This window comes from Symphalangus syndactylus, chromosome 14, assembly GCF_028878055.3.
Source record: "Symphalangus syndactylus isolate Jambi chromosome 14, NHGRI_mSymSyn1-v2.1_pri, whole genome shotgun sequence".
NCBI classification, from domain to species: Eukaryota; Metazoa; Chordata; class Mammalia; order Primates; family Hylobatidae; genus Symphalangus; species Symphalangus syndactylus.
Window position 1 is genome coordinate 61,966,392 of NC_072436.2, and position 21,852 is coordinate 61,988,243.

Below are 21,852 nucleotides of genomic sequence, written 5' to 3' on the forward strand. Positions count from 1 at the left end.
TGGGAAAGCGCAGGCCCTGGATGGAGGCCCGACCTGCGGCGCTCCAGCTCATTGCCCCGCCTCTTTGCGGCAGAGCTCAGGCCGGCGCAAACCGGTTCAGTCCTAGGACGGACGTCTCGCGCCGCCCAACCGCAGCACGCCCCCGCCTCCCCAGTCCTCTGGAAGAGACAGGGAACGTCTAGCCGCCAGGGTCCTGGGAGGCGGCTCTGTACCAGACGGACTGTACTGAGAGCCTATGACAATGGCCGAAGGTGCTGGGGGGTGCCCGGCGACCAATAAAGGAAGGGAAGGGGCGGGCCCTCGTTAGCTTCACCCCAGACCACGCTTCCTCGGGCGCGGGTCTACCCAGAGCCTACGGGCGCGCGAGAGTGGGGGAAGGGCCTGGCGCGGGCTGGAGACTGCGCAGTGCGGTGCTGGCCGGGGGGGGGGGGGGGGGGGGGTGGGGGGGGTGACGTAATCGCCGTCCGCGACTGCGGCGCCCCGCCCCGCGACGCCCTCCACGAACCGGGAGATCGCAGCGCAGGAGGTCCGCAGCAGCTGCAGCTTGGGGGCGGTGCCTGCCCCACAGCCTCCCCTCGGCGATCGCGCAGCCCCATCTTTGTCGGACCTCCGCGCTTTGTTCTCGGCGCCAGTGTCTTGGCCGGCCAGGCCCGCCGCCTAGCAGCCCCCACGCCGCGCTGGCGTCGTCCTCGCCTCCCTCGCCTCCGCCCCCCGCGCGCGGCCGGGCCTTGCCCGCCATGGTGTCCCGGCCAGAGCCCGAGGGCGAGGCCATGGACGCCGAGCTGGCGGTAGCGCCGCCGGGCTGCTCGCACCTGGGCAGCTTCAAGGTGGACAACTGGAAGCAGAACCTGCGGGCCATCTACCAGTGCTTCGTGTGGAGCGGTACGGCTGAGGCCCGCAAACGCAAGGTGCGCCCTGCAGCCCACCCCGGGGCGGGCTCGGGGCCTCCCGCCGCTTCTGAGGCCGGCCGGCGGAGGGGCCCTTTTCCTGCCCCCTTCCCCCCTTGCCTTTCCCTGTCCTTCCTCTTTCTCTCTCCTTCTGCCCTCTCTTCTCTTTACCCCTCCCCCCTCCTTTCCTTCCCCCCTCATCTTCCGCCTTTCAACTCCCTCCCTTCCCCCATATCCTCATCTTCCTATCCTTCCCATCTCCTCGCTTCCCCCATTCTTCTTTTCCCTCCCCCCTCTTCCCTCCCCCTCCTCTCTCTCCCCTCCCCCTCCTCTCTCTCCCCTCCCCCTTCTCTCTCTCCCCTCCCCCTTCTCTCTCTCCCTTCCCCCTCCTCTCTCTCCGCCCTCCCCCTCCCTTATCCTTCTTGGCCCGGGAGGGGCGAGTGCTTCCTGGCGGGGGGCGGTGTTCTCCGGCCCTGCTGCCAGGGGAGCCTGGGACTTCGGTGGGCGGTCCCGGGCGTTCCTGCGCGAGGTCCCTGAACTCTCCTGGTTCTGGAGGGTTCGGGGCTGGATGGGGGTGTAGAGAAAGAAATATTTCAAAAAAATGAGTAAAGGATGGGGGGGCTGTCGGGTTCTGGGCGTTGGTCTGCAGCGATCACCCGCCGCCAGGAGCGACCTTGGACGGGAGCTGGGGCAGGGGGCGGGTTGGGAGCTTCGCGGCTGCCTCGGGGCCCGCGAGGAACTGGAGGTCGAGGGCGGCAGGGGCTGGGGCCAGAGCGAGCTTGTGGGTGCGGAGCCGCAGCCCAGGTTTGCGTTGCGGCCGAGGAGTAGACTTGGAATCGCGCTGTGGGCTGTGGGAGGCCTTAACCAGGAGTGAGTCCCGGACCTCCGGTAGCCCAGTCTTGCGTCCCGCAGTTAGGCTTGCTAAGGATTTGGAAATCAAAACGTAACATGATTCTTCTATTTGAATAAACTTTATTTTTACAGTTTCACGCGCTTTTGTAGATTACAATCCGAGATTGGGAGTTGTGAGGGCAGTTTCCACCTTGAGTGGCATTTTTTAATTTATGGGAATACCAACAGGCTCGCTGAGATTGTAGGGTATGTTAAGCAGCAACTCAAAAAAAAAAATTTTTTTTTTTTCGAGACGAAGTCTCGCTCTTGTACCCCAGGCTGGAGTGCAGTGGCGCGTTTTCGGCTCACTACAACCTCCGCCTCCCGGGTTCAGGCGATTCTCCTGCCTCAGCCTCCCGAGTAGCTGAGATTACAGGCTCCTGCTACCACGCTCGGCTAATTTTTGTATTTTTAGTAGGGACGGGGTTTCACCATGTTGGCCAGAATGGTCTGGAACTCCTGATCTCAGGTGATCCACCCGCCTCTGCCTCCCAAAGTGTTGGGATTACAGGCATGAGCCACCGCGCCCGGCCTCAGAATTTTTTTTATCTGTAATGGTATCGGGCAGCGTTATGTCTAGATGAACTAAAATCAGAGATAAAACGTTTCAGGATCGGAGTTAGAGTCTTGCTAGTAGAATTGTATGTCTTTAAGAAAAGATGGCCTGGCTTGGCGCGGTGGCTGATGCCTGTAATCCCAGCACGTGGGAAGGCCGAGGCGGGCAGATCACGAGGTCAGGAGTTCGAGACCAGCCTGGCCAACACGGTGAAACCTAATCTCTACTAAAAAGACGAAAAATAGCCAGGTGTGATGGCGGGCGCCTGTAATCCCAGCTACTCGAGAGGCTGAGGCAGGAGAATCACTTCAACCCGGGAGGCGGAGGTTGCAATGAGCAGTGATCGAGCCACTGTACTCCAGCCTGGGTGACAGAGCAAGACCCCGTCTGGAAAAAAAAAAAAGATGGCCTGGTTGAAGCCGGTCTTCTACAGGTGAATGTGCTGTTGACACTCTGGGTCAGTAGTGTCCAGATTGGGACGTGACGCGCCCAAGATTCGTTTGTACTTTGGATGAAGTGGGGATTGCACCACTCTTCCTCTCCCTCTTCTTTTTCCCTTCCATCCCTCCGTCTCCCTTTCTTCCCCCCTCTGGTATTTTTTAACCAAGCTGAAGGAGTCAAGTTTAAACCATCATTAACTAACTTTGCCTAATTTCCTAAAGGAAAGAATTACTTTTTTTTTTTGCGCTTCTTATGGCTCTGATTAATCTTTTAATTTCAGATGTCAGTTGCTTAGTTTCAAAACTGTTGAGCCACATGTATGTTATTCACCAGTTAGAAGTTGAACTGTAGTCGGGTAGTGAAAAATGTTTCTTTCAAAATTCAGGTGGGGGCTGCTGCAGTGCCATTTGGCAGTGTGCCAGCAAGGAGCCCTTAAGCCCTCCATGCTTTTTCCTCTGACTGGGGGGACTTAATTTACCTGTATCACTTCATGTGCGGTGTCCTGCATTTCTAGCACTCTCTAGTGGCCCAGTTAAGGAAGAGTTGGTTTGAGAAATAGTTTAACAAACCTGATGATTAACAGTTGGACAATCTGCATAGGATTCCCATCAGATCTGTAAGCTTAGGACATTTTGTTTTTTAAATTTTATTTTATTAAAAATTATTTTTTGTAGAGACAGAGTCTTGCTCTGTTACCCAGGCTGGAGTGCAATGGTCTGATCAGTGATGACTGCAGCCTGGGACTCCTGGACTCCAGCCTCTCCTGAGTAGCTGGGACTACGGGCGTGTGTCACCATGACCGGCTAATATTTGTAGAGACAGTGTCTCACTATATTGCACAGGCTGGTCTTGAACTCCTGGACTCAAGCCATCCTCCTGTCTCCCAGAGTGCTGGGATTACAGGCCAGAGCCACTGAGCCCAGCCATATTTTTGGTTTTAATGGTATGAACTTGACTGTAAAAGTGCTTTAAGCTGATGATTGTGCCACTGTACTCCAGCCTGGGCAACAAAACCTATCTCAAAACAAACTTCAACTTGAATTACAATCCTTGTAAACAAACAAAGGTACTTTTTGAGATTGACATCTCAGGTACAGTTTAACTACAGAAATGAATCCCTGAATGAATAGGAATTACAAGTTTTGTTATCTAAGGACAGATGGGTTATGGATTTTGTACTCAAACTTTGATTCTTCTTTTAATAGGCAGAAAATGACAAAAACATGACCAGGCTTGATAAATTTCTGTCTAAAAGAAGCTTGAATTGCAGTAAAACTCTGTTTTTTGAGATGGAGTTTTCACTCTTTTTGCCCAGGCTGGAGGGCAATGGCGCGATCTCGGCTCACCGCAGCCTCCCCCTCCAGGGTTTAAGTGATTCTCCCAAGTAGCTGGGATTACAGGCATGCGCCACCATGCCCGGCTAATTTTGTATTTTTCGTAGAGATGGGGTTTCTCTATGTTGGTCAGATTGGTCTCGAACTCCCGACCTCAGGTGATCCGCCCACCTTGGCCTCCCAAAGTGCTGGGATTACAGGCATGAGCCACCACGCTTGGCCTGAATTGCAGTAAAACTCTTGTATTGCTGACTATAAAAATATTTCTGCCGGGCGTGGTGGCTCAGCCTGTAATCCCAGCACTTTGGGAGGCTGAGGCGGGCGGATCACAAGGTCAGGAGATCGAGACCATCCTGGCTAACACGGTGAAACCCCGTCTTTACTAAAAATACACAAAATTAGCTGGGCATGGTGGCTCACACCTGTAATCCCAGCTACTTGGGAGAATCACTTAAACCCTGGAGGGGGAGGCTGCGGTGAGCCGAGATCGCACCATTGCCCTCCAGTCTGGGCAAAAAGAGCAAAAACTCCATCTCAAAAAACAGTTTTACTGCAATTCAAGCTGCTTTCGTGAGGCCGGGGCAGGAGAATCGCTTGAACCAGGGAGGCGGAGGTTGCAGTGAGCCGAGATCGCACCACTGCACTCCAGCCTGGGCGACAGAGCGAGACTGTCTCAAAAAAAAAAAAGAAAAAAACCATTTCCATGATTTAGGCCCGGCACGACCACAGTGGCGTCTCCTTTGTGTTTTTGGTGTGTGTTAAATATAACAAATTTCTTACCATTTCAGGGTTTGTCTGTAAAGATAGGAACTGGCAGGAAGTGATTATGATTTAACATTCTACATTATATTTTGAATATAGACACTTAGGAGAACAGGTAATGTTTTTAAAACCATTTCTCTCTTTGAATCTAAAATTTTATGGCACTGTGTCCTCAAAACACTTTTTTAAATTTTTTTATTTTTTATTTTTATTTTTTTGGAGACAAGGTCTGTCACTCAGGCTGGAGTGCAGTGGTATGATCATGGCTCACTGCAGCCTCGAGTTCCTGGGCTCCAGTGATCCTCCTGCCTCAGCCTCCCAAGTAGCTGGGACTACAGGCATGCGCCACCACACCTGGCTAATTTTTGTATTTTTGGTAGCGATGAGTTTTGCCGTGTTGCCCAGGCTGGTCTTGAACTTCTGAGCTAAGTGATCCTCTCTCCTTGGCCTCCCAAAGTGCTGGCATTACAGGCATGAGCCATCTCTCCCAGCCATCCAACAATGCCTCAGTTCGTCTTTACTGGCTCAGCCAGGTGCTGGGATGGTGGTGAGCACATTGTAGAGAGCTCTCATTACTTGTTTTTATTTTAATAGTCTAGCTCATTTTCCTGATATGTGGTATTGTATTTATTTATTTATTAAAAAAAAATAAAAGATTGGGTCTCCCTATGTTGCCCACGCTGGTCTTGAACTCCTGGCCTTAGGAGATTCATCTTGGCCTCCCACAGTGCTGGGATGATAATGTGCTATTTTAAAAGTATACTTTAAAACTTTGTTTCTTTGAGGAATTTACTTTTTACTTTATAGTGAACTGGATCTTTCAAATCATCACAACAAAATGTTACACCATTTATACTAAGTGGGGTCTAAGTAAAAGGTCTAAAATGTAAACATTTTTCTGTTTAAGGTTTTAATTTTGAGATCATTGTAGATTGACATACTGGTGTAAGAAAATAGAGTAATCCTGTGTATCTTTCCTCAGTCCCCTAAGGGTAACTTCTTGCAGAAATGGAGTGCAATTACCACCAGGATATTGACATTGATACAGTCTGTCTTTAATATAATCCACCATCTCATTCAGATTTCCCCGCTTTTACTTCTACTCATTTGTGTTTGTGTATTTAGTTCATGAACTACACTGCATACTTTATTCAGAACTCATTGGTTTTTATCTAATGTCCTTCTTCTGTCTCAGAATCCCACATTACTTTGAGTCTTCACGTCCTCTTGCGCTCTTCTAGACAGTGACAGTTTCTCAGGCTGTCCTGTTTGGTGACCTTGAGAGTTTTGAGGAGTCCCGGTCATGTGGTTTGTAGAATGTCCCTCAGTTTTGGTTTTCTGATGTTCTTCTCATGATTCAGCTGTGGTCATGAGTTTTGGGAAGGAAGACCACGGAGATGAAGTGCCCTTCTCATTCCCGTATATTAAGGATGATGCTGTCAAGATGTCTTGGGTTTCTGGGCTTGACTGAATGGCTGAGGTCATGTTTGTCATGTTTCTCCACTGCTGAGTGACTCTTTCCCTCCTTTATGTACCGTTTATTTTGGAAGGGAGTCACTCTGCATAGGTACTCTACCGGGGTGGGGAGTTCTGTTCCTCTTCCTTGAGGACGGAGTAGCTACTTAAATTATTTGGAACGTTTATGTATGGAAGATTTGCTGATCCTCACTCGTGTATTTATTCACTTGTGTATATCAACATGAATTTGTGGATACTGAATGTATGCTTTGGGTTATCATCCAGTGCTGTGTGGTTTGTTGTGTTGCTCCCATCATCTGGCTGTATCCACTGGAAGCTCTTTCAGCTGGCTCTGGTGTCCCTTTCACATAGCCACATTATTTTTTGTTTGTTGTTTTTGAGCACTTCCTTACTTTATGGAACTATACGATGTTCTGGGATCATCTTATGTGTTTTCTGCCCCAGCCTTAGACTCCAGCATTTTCCAAGGATCCCTAGTTCCTTTTTTGGGAGAATGGAATTAGAAACCAAGATTTGGGCACTGGTGTGCTCATTATTACTGGGATATCCTGGCTTCTTGGCCCCCTCAAGGGATAGAGCTGGGAAACAGGTGTGTATATACAAATGTGTGCATATACACTTCTGTAATTATTTTGATAGATATCCATCAGCATCCATATTAAGCTCTACATGAGTTCATGTTTGTATCTCCAACTCTAATCCATTTCTATAGGGATTATTCTAGCCTTCCTCTCCAGTTTATCTGTAACTTCTCTGTCCAGCAGAGAAAATGCTGGCTCCCACTATCGACAATCTATTTACTTACCTGTTCTGCTTTGGTATACATGAATAGAGGTTTCAGAATTGTTGTCCTGTACTCCCTTGGGAAATGACTTGACCCCCCCCCCTTAGAGTACAGTGCTCAGTTACAGTTCCTTTTGCTTTTAGTCTTACACTCTCCCCTCATTTCCAGATTACTTAGGTACTTCCCTCCCCACCCCTCTTGGCGGAGTTGTGTCCTATATGTGTAATACAATCGGTTTCTTCTGCCTCAGCCTGCATTCCATAGGGCCTCATCAATTATTTTTAAAATCGCGTACATTAAGGTTTGCTCTTTGTGCTTTTTAAAGCTCAGTGGATTTTGACAGAGGCATCCACAACTACAGTACTGTACAGAACAGTTGCACTGCCCCAAGAAATCCCTGTTCTTCATCTGCTAACTCCACAACCACTGATCTCTTCTCCATCTCGGAGGTTTTTCCCTTTCCAGAATGTCATATCATTGGGTTCATACAGCCTGTAGCCTTTTCATACTGGCTTCTTTTGTCTAGCAATATCCATTGTATCCATTGAGTGGATTGAAAGTTCATTCCTTTTTTTGTTTTTTTTTTTTGAGACGGAGTCTTGCTCTGTAGCCCAGGCTGGAGTGCAGTGGTGCGATCTCGGCTCACTGCAAGCTCCGCCTCCCGGGTTCATGCCATTCTCTTGCCTCAGCCTCCCGAGTAGCTGGGACTACAGGAGCCCGCCACCACGCCTGGCTAATTTTTTTGTATTTTTAGTAGAGAGTGGGTTTCACTGTGTTAGCCAGGATGGGCTCAATCTCCTGACCTTGTGATCTGCCTGCCTCAGCCTCCCAAAGTGCTGGGATTACAGGCGTGAGCCACCACGCCCAGCCGAAAGTTCATTCCTTTTTATCTTTTAATGGTATTTATCATGTGGCTATACTGGTAAGTCGTTGAAGTTTCTTAATCTGTAGGTTCTCTCTTCATTCCTTTCTTACAGTTTTTTGCTTCTACTTTATCTGTTGAAAAACTTGGGCCTTTTGACTTGTTGACCTTCCTATAGCCTGGATTTTGCTGTTTGCATACTCAACAGTGCAAGTTCAAAGTGTTTTTTTTTTTTTTTGGTCCTATTTCTTACAAATTGGTAGCAGGGTCTCCTATCGAGGCTTTTCCTGTATTTAGCACACAGACTTGATCACCTCAGTATCAAGCGGCTGGAAGCTTAGATAGGAAGTAAACTCAGTTTTCAAGGATTAAAATTTCCATGTTACTATTTTCAGACTAAGGTTGACTGTGGGTAACTGTAACCACAGCAAGTGGAACTGTAGGTAAGGGAGGACTGCTGTGATAATTTTATATTTCATACATAATTTCCTCCTGGTTTTGGTACTTGGGATACACTTTTTAGGCAGGCCTGGCAAGTAAGTCTCCTGACCTGTCCAAGGACATCACCGGCAACTGCTGGGTCCCAGCCTTGAAATGAGGTCAGTCTGAGGTCTTGCCTTTGCTGAATGAAATTACCCCTTCTGTAAATTGAAAGGTCTGGAGTCGCTGTACCCTTAGATTGATTTTGGCTCCGAGATTGAGGGGCCTGAGTCTAGATGCTGAGGTTTTTGAGGTCGGAGAACTTAATTTGAGAAGATTATCTAATTTTGGCAAACCTTTAGCTTTTTAGTGCCATATTTTTTTTTCATATAAAGGATAGAATATTTAGACCGGGCACGGTGGCTCATGCCTGTAATTCCAGTACTTTGGGAGGCCGAGGTGGGCGGATCACTTGAGGTCAGTAGTTGAAGACCATCCTGGCCAACATGGTGAAACCTCGTCTCTACTAAAATAGAAAAAATTAGCCGAGCATGGTGGCACGCGCCTGTAGTCCCTGATACTCGGGAGTCTGAGGCAGGGGAATCACTTGAACCCGGGGCAGGGGAATCACTTGAACCCGGGAGGCAGAGGTTGCAGTTAGCCGAGATTACGCCACTGCACTCCAGCCTGGTGACAGAGCAAGACTCCATTTCAAAAAAAAAAAAAAAATTATACCTGTCCCTTCACTTATGTCAGTGTTTGAGTCTTTGAAAAAGTCACCGAAAAGAATGCATAAGAGTTAAACTTACATTCTTAAGATGCTCAGGTTTTAGACCAGTAGGAAGTCATGGGTAATGTGTGAAAAGTGCACTAGCTCTTAAGGTGGTGTGTCATGTTTGCACACTTTTAAAAGCTGGACTCAAAATTCAGTGTACTGTTGCGTCATCCCATAGGGTAAGTCTGGTTGACTGCAAGGGCTCTGCCCCTCTTGCTCCTCCGCATCCTTCTTGGGGTGGGAGGTAGTGTGAGTAAGGAGATAAGAGAACAGGATATTTAGAGGAATATTCTTAATATTGGGACCGAATTTAATGAATTTGGCAGGGTGTTTCTGCACTGCATAAGATCAACAACGATTAAATAATTGATCCCTCTTCTAATTCCTGTCACATATAAATCCTAGTTATGTTTCAGGATTTACTTGCAGTCTACTGAATCTACTTGAATTAATTTATAGGAGAAAGGGATTTAATTCAGAAATCATTGCAAAGGCTATGGAGTAGTAGATTCTAGGTTGAATTTCTAGGAAAACCCGCCAGCCTGGGGAATCCTGCCTCTGCAGGAGCCACCACACCAGGAAGTGGTGTGCTGGGCTGCTTAAACAGTGCCACCCCTCCAGGGTCCATGTCAGCCTGTGGATGCCCCCACTGGGCCTCTCAGCTTACTCACCAACCCCATCGTCTGCAGATGTGTCCCAAGATATGTTTGGAACATGAGCTGCAAGGGTTCCTGGGGAATGCATTTACAACATTTTTTTTTTTTTTTTTTTTTTTTTTTTTTTTTTTTTTTTTGAGACAGGGTCTGGTTCTGTTGCTCAGGCTAGAGGGCAGTGATCTTGGCTCACTGCAGCCTTCACCTCCTGGGCTCAAACCATCCTGAGTAACTGAGACTACAGGTGTGCGCCACCATGCCCAGCTAATTTTTGCATTTTTTGTAGAGATGAGGTTTCACCATTTGGCCCAGGCTGGTCTTGAACTCCTGGCCTCAAGCTGTCCTCCCACCTCGGCCTCCCAAAGTGCTGCATTCCTGGCGTAAGCCAACATGCCTGGCTGCGTTTTCTACTTTACAGTGCTGTGAAAGGAGATAGAATAAAAATGAATGTGAACCCCATGTGGGTGACCTGGGCCTGCTGTAACAAACCACCACAAACCAGGTAACTTAGAACAATAGAAATTTCATCTCAAATTCTGAGACTGGACGTCCGAAATAAAGTGTTTGCAGGGTAGCCACTCCAGAGGTTATTCCTGGCCTCCTCCAGACACTGGAAGACATGTGCTACCTTACTCCTGTGTCTGCCACTGTTACATTTAAATCTGATACAGTGTTATCAGTGGACATGCTGTTCCACAGTGTAGATTGAGGAAAAATAATACAGTGTTGGCATTTTTTTTTTTTTTTTTTTTTTTTTTTTTGAGATGGAGTCTCGCTCTGTTGCCCAGGTTGGAGTGCAGTGGCGCGATCTCGGCTCGCTGCAAGCTCCGCCTCCCGGGTTCACGCCATTCTCCTGCCTCAGCCTCTCCGAGTAGCTGGGACTACAGGCGCCCGCCACTACGCCCGGCTAATTTTTTTGTATTTTTAGTAGAGACGGGGTTTCACCGTGGTCTTGATCTCCTGACCTCGTGATCCGCCCGCCTCGGCCTCCCAAAGTGCTGGGATTACAAGCGTGAGCCACCGTGCCCGGCCCAGGCATTGTTTAACAACAGGATGCATTCTGAGAAATGCATTGTTAGGCGATTTTGTCTTTGTGCAAGCATCATAGAGTGAATACAAAGCTAGATGGTACAGCCTACTGCACACCCAAGCTGTGTGATGGAGCCTCTTGCTCCTAGGCAGGAAACCTGTACAGCATGTACTGTACTGAACACTGTAGGCAGTTGAAACACGATTGTAAGCTTTTGTGTATCTATAGCTAAACATAGAGAAGGTTACAGTAAAAATACGATACTATAATCTTCCGGGACCGCCATTGTACATGCAGCCTGTCATTCACTGAAACATTGCTGTGTGGTGCGTGACTATACCAGACATAAGATTGAGGTTTTATCAATATGTCAGAGACAGCTGTTTTCTGTATTTAGCGCCAGTTGTCTTGTTGGTTGGCTGCTTGAATAATGTTGGAGAAGCTGTCTCTTAGCTGTGTTGGCTCCATAAGGCCTGTAAAATGTGTCTTCCCTGGTGATTGGTAAACCCGTGCAGGGGAGCATCCTAGGTTGTGTAGTAGAGAGAGACTATAATGGAGTGTGTAGCACAGCAGGAGCTTGTTGTGTTTAGTTGTTTTGTTCAGTATTATGTTTCTGAGATTCATCCATGCTGCTGAGTATATCATAAGTTCCTTTTCATTGCTATGTACTTTACTGAATTAACTGTAGTATAATTTATTCTTTTTACTAGTCATGAACATTTTTATTTTCAGCGCTAGGGTGTTGCAAGTAATAATGCTACAAAAGTCCTTGTACATGTTTTGGTTGCATATAAACCTGTGAATTGAATGGTTAGGCTGTAGGGTGCATATGTTCAATTTAATAGTTGTCTTCTATCCATTTATTTGGAAAATAAGAAACCTACAACAAATAGCAAGAATGCTAAAATGAATATTGTATACATTTATATGGATTAATCAATTGTTAGCTTCTTGCTAACTGGTTTTATGTCTGTACCTTTTTCTGAATCATCTGAGGGCTGATTGTAGACATGATAGTTTACCTGCTAAGAACTGAGACAGTCTCCTACATAAGCACAATACAGTTATCACACTCAGAGTTTAAATTTTCAAATAGTACTATCTAACATATATTGTCCAACTTTAAATACCTGAATTGTTCCAATAATATCCTTTATGCCTTTAAAAATTGGCATATAGGATTCAATCCAAGATCATGGATTGCATTTTATTTCATGTGTCTTTAGATTTGGTTCATCTAGAAATTCCTAGCCTATTTTTCTTTCATCACATTAATGTTTTTGAAGAGCTCAGGTCAGTCATTTTGCAGAAGTCCTTCAATTTGGACATACCTCCCTACTTCTCAGGAGCAGGTTCCAGATGGGTTGTGTTGGTCTGCGCACACCACAGGCGCTGCCATGTTGTCCTCTGCACTTGCCTGCTCCGTGGTAGGGATAAGTTTGGTTAGGGTGGCGTTGGCCGGAGTTCTTGTTGTAGAGGTAATCTTTTCCCGTTTAATTGACTGAAGTAGTCTCTAGAGTGATACTCTGAAACTGTAGATATCTATTGCTTCAATACACAAGTACACATGTGTGCATGCATACATACATACACAAGCGACCTGAGTTCCACCTGTGTGGGTTCAACCAACCACAAATCAAAGATAATTGGGGGGAAAAAGGGATAGGTGCATCAGTACTGAACATGTACAGACTTTTTCTCATGTCGCTATTCCTGAAACGATATACTATAACCACTGTTTGCATAGCATCTACTTTGTATTAGGTATTGTAAGTAATCTAGAGATGATTGAAAGTTTATGGGAGGATGTTCATAGGTTATTTGCAAGTACATTTTGTATCAGGGACTTGAGTATCCATGGAGTTTGTTACCTGAGGGGATCCTGGAATCAATTCCTAGATACCGAGGGACAATTGTATATGTAATTTAGTATATTTTTTTAATCCAGGTGAAATTCACATAATAACAACCGTTTTAGAGGAATCATTCAGCAACCTTTCGTGGTTTACACTGCTGTGCAGTCACTGCCTTACCTCTATCAAATTTGAAAATGTTTTCATCTGTTCCTTGTTCTCCCTGTCCCCAGCCCCTGGCAACGTCCCATCTGAGTTGTGTTGGTGGATGTACCTATCCTGAGTATTTCATATAAATAGACTCATAGGATACGTGATCCTTTGTTTCTGGCTTCCTTCACTTAGCATGATATTTTCAAGGCTAGTCTGCATTGTAGCATGTGTCAGTACTTTACTCCTTTCTGTGGTGGAGTAATTAATATTCCATTGTGTATATGCTACAGTTTGTTCGTCCACTCATCTGTTGATGAATATATGGAGATTTTCTACTATTTTGACAGTTGTGAATGACACAATATTTTTTTACCCAATGGTTCTGGCATCTACTGATGATTGTTGCCTGAATCAGTTATTACTATGATAAGCATAAAATGAAGATCTTGTATTTTTGTCTTTTTACGATATTTATTAGATGGAATTCTCCTGCGAAGAAGACTTTGTGTTTGTATACTATTAATTTCTTTTTTTAAAAATCAGATGGGTACATAGTAGGTGTATATGTTTATCAGTCTGGACTTAGGGATTCTTTTAAAACTCAGTATAAATAATTCCTCTTATTCATTTCTGTGCTCGAATTGTGCAAATATTGCCAGTGGCAGCTGTCCCTGTTCACACGTCTCATTAGTATTGTGAGTCAATGGCGCTCCTGGGTGGTTGGGGGTGTAAGGGTTGTTTCGCACTGTGCTCATCATTGCCGTGATTAACATTTCAGGTTTGTGAGGTCTGTTTCTTCGTAATGCCCTGCTCCTTTTTCTTTCTTCTGTACATTGCTTTGATTCATGTCTCCCTCCCTTTTTCTTTCTTTTTTTTTTTTTTTTTTTGAGACGGAGTCTTGCTCTGTCACACAGGCTGGAGTGCAGTGGCGTGATCTCGGCTCACTGCAAGCTCCGCCTCCTGGGTTCACGCCATTCTCCTGCCTCAGCCTCTCCAAGTAGCTGGGACTACAGGCGCCTGCCACCACGCCCGGCTAATTTTTTTGTATTTTTAGTAGAGACGGGGTTTCACCGTGGTCTCGATCTCCTGACCTCGTGATCCACCCGCCTCGGCCTCCCAAAGTGCTGGGATTACAAGCGTGAGCCACCGCGCCCGGCCTCCCTCCCTTTTTCTTATTGCTTCTAAATTTGCTGTGGTCCTGGAACCTGGATTCACAAACCTGAAATGACGTCCAGGTTCAGGGTGACTAGGTGTGAGTTGCTGGCCTGCAGTGGGGATGGGAGCTGGGCTTGGGGTGCCCATCAGGATCAGGAGGAGGAGGTGGGGGAACATCCCCGTAGCTTACAGGGTTTTGGCAGTTGAAGTTGTGGGCTGAGTTTTCCTATGGGGAGCTAGTTTTCAACTGAATGAAGTCCTGTTTCGGGGAATTGAAAGGATTAAACTGATTCTCTAGAGTGGTAAGCCTTGGAGATGGAATTCCCTGTCCTTTCCTCCAGTAGCTGTCTTGGGGGGATGCTTTACTTGACTGTTTCCTCTGAGCACCCCTGTCCTATCACACAGCGCTCACTCCTCCTCTTCTCTGAATTTCAGGCCAAGTCCTGTATCTGCCATGTCTGTGGTGTCCACCTCAACAGGCTGCATTCCTGCCTCTACTGTGTCTTCTTCGGCTGTTTCACAAAGAAGCATATTCACGAGCATGCGAAGTCAAAGCGGCACAACCTGGGTGAGGCGAGCTTCTGGGATGGGGGGATAGTTGTGGCCCCCAAATTGCTACTCTTTGATTTTTTGATTTGCAGTTCCACTCTTCCAAAAGTCCACTGTCGTTTGTCTCAAGTAATGTGTGCCCCTCACTGGTGACACTTGGCAAGGGAAGTGAAAGGGACAAGCCGAGCTCAGCTGAATCGCGCCCTCAGTTTGCCTTAGCATCGGACGGTTCTGAGTGAATGGCCTGCTGTCTTATGTCCAGCTGACTTCCTATGAAAAGTTACACCGTCCCTGCTAATGAAACATCAGACCCTTTGAAACACATAGTTAGGAATTGCCTTAGGCAAACATTTATAAAGAAAGAGCTCCATGCAATATGAGGTCACTGAGGTTGGCGTGGGGTTGGGTGTGCATAGGTGATTTTATGGCCTTCAGCAATGGGTTTCATTTTTTCCAGTCACACAGTTCTTGAAAAGGCTCCCTTAGCACTGTGTGTGGCCTCAAGATTAATTTACCTTTCACAGCCTTACAAAATCAGACTCATTCTACATTCTCGAAGTTACATAAAACTCAGTTTTGCTTTTGGCTTTTTCTTTTTTTTTGAGATGGAGTCTCGCGCTGTCACCCAGGGTGGAGTGTGGTGGTGTGATCTCGGCTCACTGCAACCTCTGCCTCCTGGGTTCAAGCAATTCTCTTGCCTCAGCCTTCTGTGTAACAGATTACAGGTGCCTGCTACCACGCCCGGCTAATTTTTGTATTTTTTTTTTTTTTTTTTTGAGACGGAGTCTCGCTCTGTCACCCAGGCTGGGGTGCAGTGGCGCGATCTTGGCTTACAGCAAGCTCCGCCTCCCGGGTTCACGCCATTCTCCTGCCTCAGCCTCTCCGAGTAGCTGGGACTACAGGCGCCTGCCACTACGCCTGGCTAATGTTTTTGTATTTTTAGTAGAAACGGGGTTTCACCGTGGTCTCGATCTCCTGACCTCGTGATCCGCCCGCCTTGGCCTCCCAAAGTGCTGGGATTACAAGCGTGAGCCACCGCGCCCGGCTAATTTTTGTATTTTTCGTAGAGATGGGGTTTCACTGTGTTGGCCAGATTGGTCTCAAAACTCATGACCTCACATCCTCCTGCCTTGGCCTCCCAAAGTGCTGGGATTACAGGCATGAGCCACCGCACCCGGCCCGGTTAACCATTTTGAAGTCTACAACTTGGTGACATTTAGCACATTTACAATGTTGTGTGTCCTCCACCTCTCTAGTTCAAAACTTTTTTGCACCGCAGAGCAATGCGCTGTTAACTGATCACTGCCTGTTGCTCTCTGTCCTGTCCCTTGGTGACTCGAATCTACTTTCTGTCTCTGTGGGTTCTCCTTTCCTGGATATTTCATATGTGTGGAATCATACAACATGTGGCCCTTCGTGTCTGGCTTCTTTCTGCAAGCAGGCATTTGTGATTCATCTGAGTTGCATCATGGATTAGTATTTCATTCCTTTGTATGGCTCAGTCATGTTCCATTGTGTATGTAGACCACATTCTTCATCCTTTCATCTGCTGATGGACGTTTGGGTTGTTCCCACCATCTTGGCGCTTAAGAATAGTGCCACTGTGGACATCATGTGTAATTCTAGGGGGACATGTTTTCATTTCTCTTGGATGTATACCTAGAAGTGAGCTGGCAGGGTCATCAGGTCACTCTGCTTAACTTATGTGAAACACCATCTTTTTTTTGTGGCTGCACCATTTTATTATTAATTTTTTTTTTTTTTTGCACACAAAAACAAACATTTTCTAAAAATACATACAAACAAAAAGATGCGTATCAAACATATTAGGAAGGTTGCACATGGGAAGTCGGGGAATAAAAATGGGGGGTGGGAATTAAAATAAATGAGAGAGGGACTTTATGTGGATCAGTGATAATAACTCAATCCACTAGTTGACAAAGAAGAGGGAGAAGGAAGAGGAAGAAAAAGAAAGTGGGATAAAGGATCAGAAAGGGACGAAAATAGAAAAAATTAGAGTATGACTCCAGGGTAGACCTGTTTTGTTGTCACTGAGTTGGTTGGTTGGTTTGTCTGTTGTATTTTTCATGTTTCCCCAAGTTGGCCAGACTGGTCTCGAACTAGCCCGAAGTGATCAACCCGCCTCGCCCCCCAGAGTGCCGGGACCACAGGCGTGAGCCACCACGACCAGCCCCCACATTGCTTCTGGCCTCCGTGGTAGACCTCCCAGACGGGGCGGCCAGGCAGAGACGCTCCTCACTTCTTCCCAGACGATAGGTGGCCGGGCAGAGGCGCTCCTCACTTCCCAGACGATGGGTGGCCAGGCAGAGGCGCTCCTCACTTCCCAGACGATGGGTGGCCGGGCAGAGGCGCTCCTCACTTCCCAGACGATGGGTGGCCAGGCAGAGGCGCTCCTCACTTCCCAGACGATGGGTGGCCGGGCAGAGGCGCTCCTCACTTCCCAGATGGGGCGGCCGGGCAGAGGCGCTCCTCACTTCTTCCCGGACGGGGCGGCCGGGCAGAGGCGCTCCTCACTTCTTCCCGGACGGGACGGCCGGGCAGAGGTGCTCCTCACTTCTTCCCGGACGGGGTGGCCGGGCAGAGGCGCTCCTCACTTCCTCCAAGACGGGGCGGCCGGGCAGAGGCGCTCCTCACCTCCCAGACGGGGCGGCCGGGCAGAGGTGCTCCTCACCTCCCAGACGATAGGTGGCCGGGCGGAGGCGCTCCTCACTTCCCAGACGATGAGTGGCCGGGCAGAGGCGCTCCTCACTTCCCAGACGATGGGTGGCCGGGCAGAGGCGCTCCTCATTTCCCAGACGGGGCGGCCGGGCAGAGGCGCTCCTCACTTCCCAGACGATGGGTGGCTGGGCAGAGGCGCTCCTCACTTCCCAGACGGGGCGGCCGGGCAGAGGCGCTCCTCACTTCCCAGACGATGGGTGGCCTGGCAGAGGCGCTCCTCACTTCCCAGACGGGGCGGCCGGGCAGAGGCGCTCCTCACTTCCCAGACGATGGGTGGCCGGGCAGAGGCGCTCCTCACTTCCCAGACGGGGCAGCCGGGCAGAGGCGCTCCTCACTTCCCAGACGATGAGTGGTCGGACAGAGGCGCTCCTCACCTCCCAGACGATGGGTGGCCGGGCAGAGGCGCTCCTCACCTCCCAGACGATGGGTGGCCGGGCAGAGGCGCTCCTCACCTCCCAGACGGGGCGGCCGGGCAGAGGCGCTCCTCACTTCTTCCCGGACGGGGCGGCCGGGCACAGTCGCTCCTCACTTCTTCCCGGACGGGGCGGCCGGGCAGAGGCGCTCCTCACTTCTTCCCGGACGGGGCGGCCGGGCAGAGGCGCTGCTCACTTCTTCCCGGACGGGGCGGCCGGGCAGAGGCGCTCCTCACTTCTTCCCGGACGGGGCGGCCGGGCAGAGGCGCTGCTCACTTCTTCCCGGACGGGGCGGCCGGGCAGAGGCGCTCCTCACTTCTTCCCGGACGGGGCGGCCGGGCAGAGGCGCTCCTCACTTCTTCCCGGACGGGGCGCCCGGGCAGAGGCGCTCCTCACTTCTTCCCGGACGGGGCGCCCGGGCAGAGGCGCTCCTCACTTCTTCCCGGACGGGGCGGCCGGGCAGAGGCGCTCCTCACTTCTTCCCGGACGGGGCGGCCGGGCAGAGTCGCTCCTCACTTCTTCCCGGACGGGGCGCCCGGGCAGAGGCGCTCCTCACTTCTTCCCGGACGGGGCGGCCGGGCAGAGGCGCTCCTCACTTCCCAGACGGGGCGGCTGGGCAGAGGCGCTCCTCACTTCTTCCCGGATGGGGCGGCCGGGCAGAGGCGCTCCTCACTTCCTAGACGGGGCGGCCGGGCAGAGGCGCTCCTCACTTCTTCCCAGACGGGGCGGCTGGGCAGAGGCGCTCCTCACTTCTTCCCGGACGGGGCGGCCGGGCAGAGGCGCTCCTCATTTCCCAGATGGGGCGGCCGGGCAGAGGCGCTCCTCACTTCTTCCCAGACGGGGCGGCCGGGCAGAGGCGCTCCTCACTTCTTCCCAGACGAGGCGGCCGGGCAGAGGCGCTCCTCACTTCCCAGACAATGGGTGGCCGGGCAGAGGCGCTCCTCACTTCTTCCCGGACGGGGCGGCCGGGCAGAGGCGCTCCTCACTTCTTCCCGGACGGGGTGGCCGGGCAGAGGCACTCCTCACTTCCTCCCAGACGGGGCGGCTGGGCAGAGGCGCTCCTCACCTCCCAGACGGGGCGGCCGGGCAGAGGCACTCCTCACTTCTTCCCAGACAGAGCGGCGGGGCAGAGGCGCTCTTCACTTCTTCCCAGATGCGGTGGCCGGGCAGAGGCGCTCCTCACTTCCTCCCAGACGGGGCGGCCGGGCAGAGGCGCTCCTCACTTCCCAGACGATGGGTGGCCGGGCAGAGGCGCTCCTCACTTCCCAGACGATGGGTTGCTGGGCAGAGGCGCTCCTCATTTCCCAGACGGGGGCTGCACCATTTTAATTCTCACCAGTGATGGACAAGCTTTCCAGTTTGTTCACATCCTTGCCAACACTTCTTTTATTTTTTAATACCCATCATAGTGAGTGTGAAATGGTATCTCATTGTGGGTTTGATTTTCATTTTCTTAATGACCAGTGATGTTGAACATTTGTTCATGTGCTTGTTGGGCCATTTGTATATGTTTGGAGAAATATCAGTTCACGTCCATTGCTTTTTAAAAATTGGGTTGTTTGGTTTTTGTTGTTCTTTATATGTACACATGCACAGTATACAGTGCGTGTGTTGGGGGGGTGTGTGTATTGTGGATACTGGACTCTGAGCAGATGTATGATTTGCAAATGTTTTCTCCCATTTTGTAGATTCTTTTTAGTTTCTTGATAGTGTCCTTTGAAGCACAGGATCAGATGTTTTTAATTCTGATGAAGTCTAGTTTCTTTTTTCTTTTCGAGACACTATCTCCCTCTGTCACCCATGCTGGAGTGCAGTGGCACAATCACAGCTCACTACAGCCTCAACCTCAGAAGCTGAAGTGATCCTCCCAACCTCAGCCTCCTCAGTGACTGGGACCATAGGTACATGCCACCACACTTGGCTGATTTTTTGTATTTTGTGTAGAGATGGGATTTCACCATGTTTCCAAGGCCTATCTTGAACTCTGGGCTCAAGTGATCCTCCCATCTCTGCCTCCCACAGTGCTGGGGTTCCAGGTGTGAGCCGCTGCCGCCCAGCCTAGTTTTATTTTTTCTTTTGTTGCTGATGGTTTTGGTGTCAGATCTAAGAATCCCTTACCAAATTCGAGGTCATGAAGACTTGTCCTTATGTTTTCTTCTACAAGTTTTATACTTTTGGTTCTCATATTTAGGTCTGTGATCCATTCGAGTTAATTTTTGTATACAGTATGAGGTAAGGATTTGTAGGTGAATATTCAGTTGTCCCAGCAGCATTTGTTAAAGAGATGCTCTATCCCTTCAAATGGTCCTGATGCCTTGTGGATGTCAGTTGGTTTTATGCAGTGGGAGCGTTGCAGTGTGAAGGTGTCTTAAAGAAGGCCTAAATCTAGAAGGATTTACATAGGCACTGGAATGGTGATCCATCTTCCCAGGCTAGAGTTTTTGTTGTCAGCTACACGTGTGGGCTGTTTTTCATGGGATGTCTCAGCCTTACTGTAAATTCTCTTTTTTTTTGAGACAGAGTTTCGCTCTGTCGCCCAGGCTGGAGTGCAGTGGTGCAATCTCAGCTCACTGCAAGCTCCGCCTCCTGGGTTCACGCCATTCTCCTGCCTCAGCCTCCCGAGTAGCTGGGACTACAGGCGCCCGCCACCACGCCCGGCTAATTTTTTTGTATTTTTAGTAGAGACGAGGTTTCACCGTGGTCTCGATCTCCTGACCTCATGATCCGCCCGCCTCGGCCTCCCAAAGTGCTGGGATTACAGGCGTGAGCCACTGCACCCAGCCATCTTACTGTAAATTCTCATCACCCTTATTGGAAACTTGTCTCTGTCAGGATTTCTCTGTGACATCCATCTGCTGGGGCTGTACTGCTGATGAACAGGAAGTGGCAAAGGGTTGATGGCTGAGCTCTGCAACAGCTCCCACCAGGATTTTAACATCGTTGTTGGCATTTTGTGAATTTTTTGAGTAGGGCAGAAGGTAGCCCTGGGAATCTTAAACTGCTATTTTGAGTTTCAACAGATCTGCCTTGGAAGTCTTCAAAGATCTACCACAATCTAAGTCATAGTAGCTTAAGACATGAAATAGAATAAAACTGATGTTCCAAGACTTCCCTGTTTATCCGGGGATACACTTAAGTTATATACTAACCTAATCATCACACAGCTCTGGGAAGCACTAGTACTGTTGCTATCAGCATCTTACCGCAGGGGAAACTGAGGCTCAGAGGCATGGAGTAATTGATGAAAGGTGCACAGTTGGCAGGTAGCAGAGTGAGGGCTGGTGCCAGTTACTCTCAATCCATGCTCTTTCCTCTGTGCTTCGTTGCCTCCCAGGTGTCTGACATCGCGTGGATTTAAGCCCCACTCTCCCAATTTTTTTTTTTTTTTGAGACAGTCTGGCAGTCTCGCACAGGCTGGAGTGCAGTGGTGCAGTCTTGGCTCACTGCAGCCTCTGCCTTCCGGGCTCAAGCCATCCTTCCACCTAAGCCTCTTGAGTAGCTGGGACCGTAGACACGCACCACCACACCCGGCTAATTTTCGTAGAGATGGGGGTGGGGGTTCACCATGTTGCCTAGGCTGGTCCTAGAACTCCTGAGCTCAAGTGATCCGCTCACCTCAGCTTCCCAAAGTGCTGGGATTACAGGTGTGAGCCACCATGCCGGGTTTCTCTTCCAGTTTTTTAAAAAATATTTTAACTTTTATTTTAGTTTCAATGGTACATGTGCAGGTTTGTTATATAAACCTATGATTCAGGGGTTTGATATACAGTTTATTCCCTCACCTGGGTATGTACTGTAGTACCTGACAATTTTTTTTGTTTGTTTTTCCTGATCCTCTCCCTTCTCCCACTCTCCACCCTCAAGTAGGCCCCAGTGTCTGTTGTTCTCCTCATGTGTCCATGTGTTCTAATCATTTAGCTCCCACTTATAAGTGAGAACATGTGGTATTTGGTTTTTCTGTTCCTATGTTAGTTTTCTAAGGATAATGGCCTCCAGCTCCATCCATGTTCCTGCAAACGACATGATCTCATTTCATTTTATGTGTACATGGTATCCCATGGTATATATGTACATTTTCTTAATCCAGTCCACCATTGGGGAGCATTTAGGTTGATC

The 21,852-nt window shown here is 49.0% G+C and overlaps 1 protein-coding gene across 2 annotated transcripts in view; it reads left to right on the forward strand.

Annotated features, from left to right (window-relative positions):
* The first annotated feature begins 467 nt into the window (after nucleotides 1–467).
* The window catches only part of USP22 (ubiquitin specific peptidase 22), a 45,054-nt gene continuing 23,669 nt past the window's right edge, over nucleotides 468–21,852 (forward strand). The window contains exons 1-2 of one of the 2 annotated variants that reach the window (XM_055242333.2): nucleotides 468–908; nucleotides 14,471–14,603. In XM_055242333.2, coding sequence (XP_055098308.1) covers nucleotides 738–908; nucleotides 14,471–14,603 — 304 coding nt within the window. In that variant the 5' untranslated portion in view covers nucleotides 468–737. The remainder of the gene's footprint in view (nucleotides 909–14,470; nucleotides 14,604–21,852) is intronic. The other variant, XM_055242332.2, reaches the window with a different exon arrangement.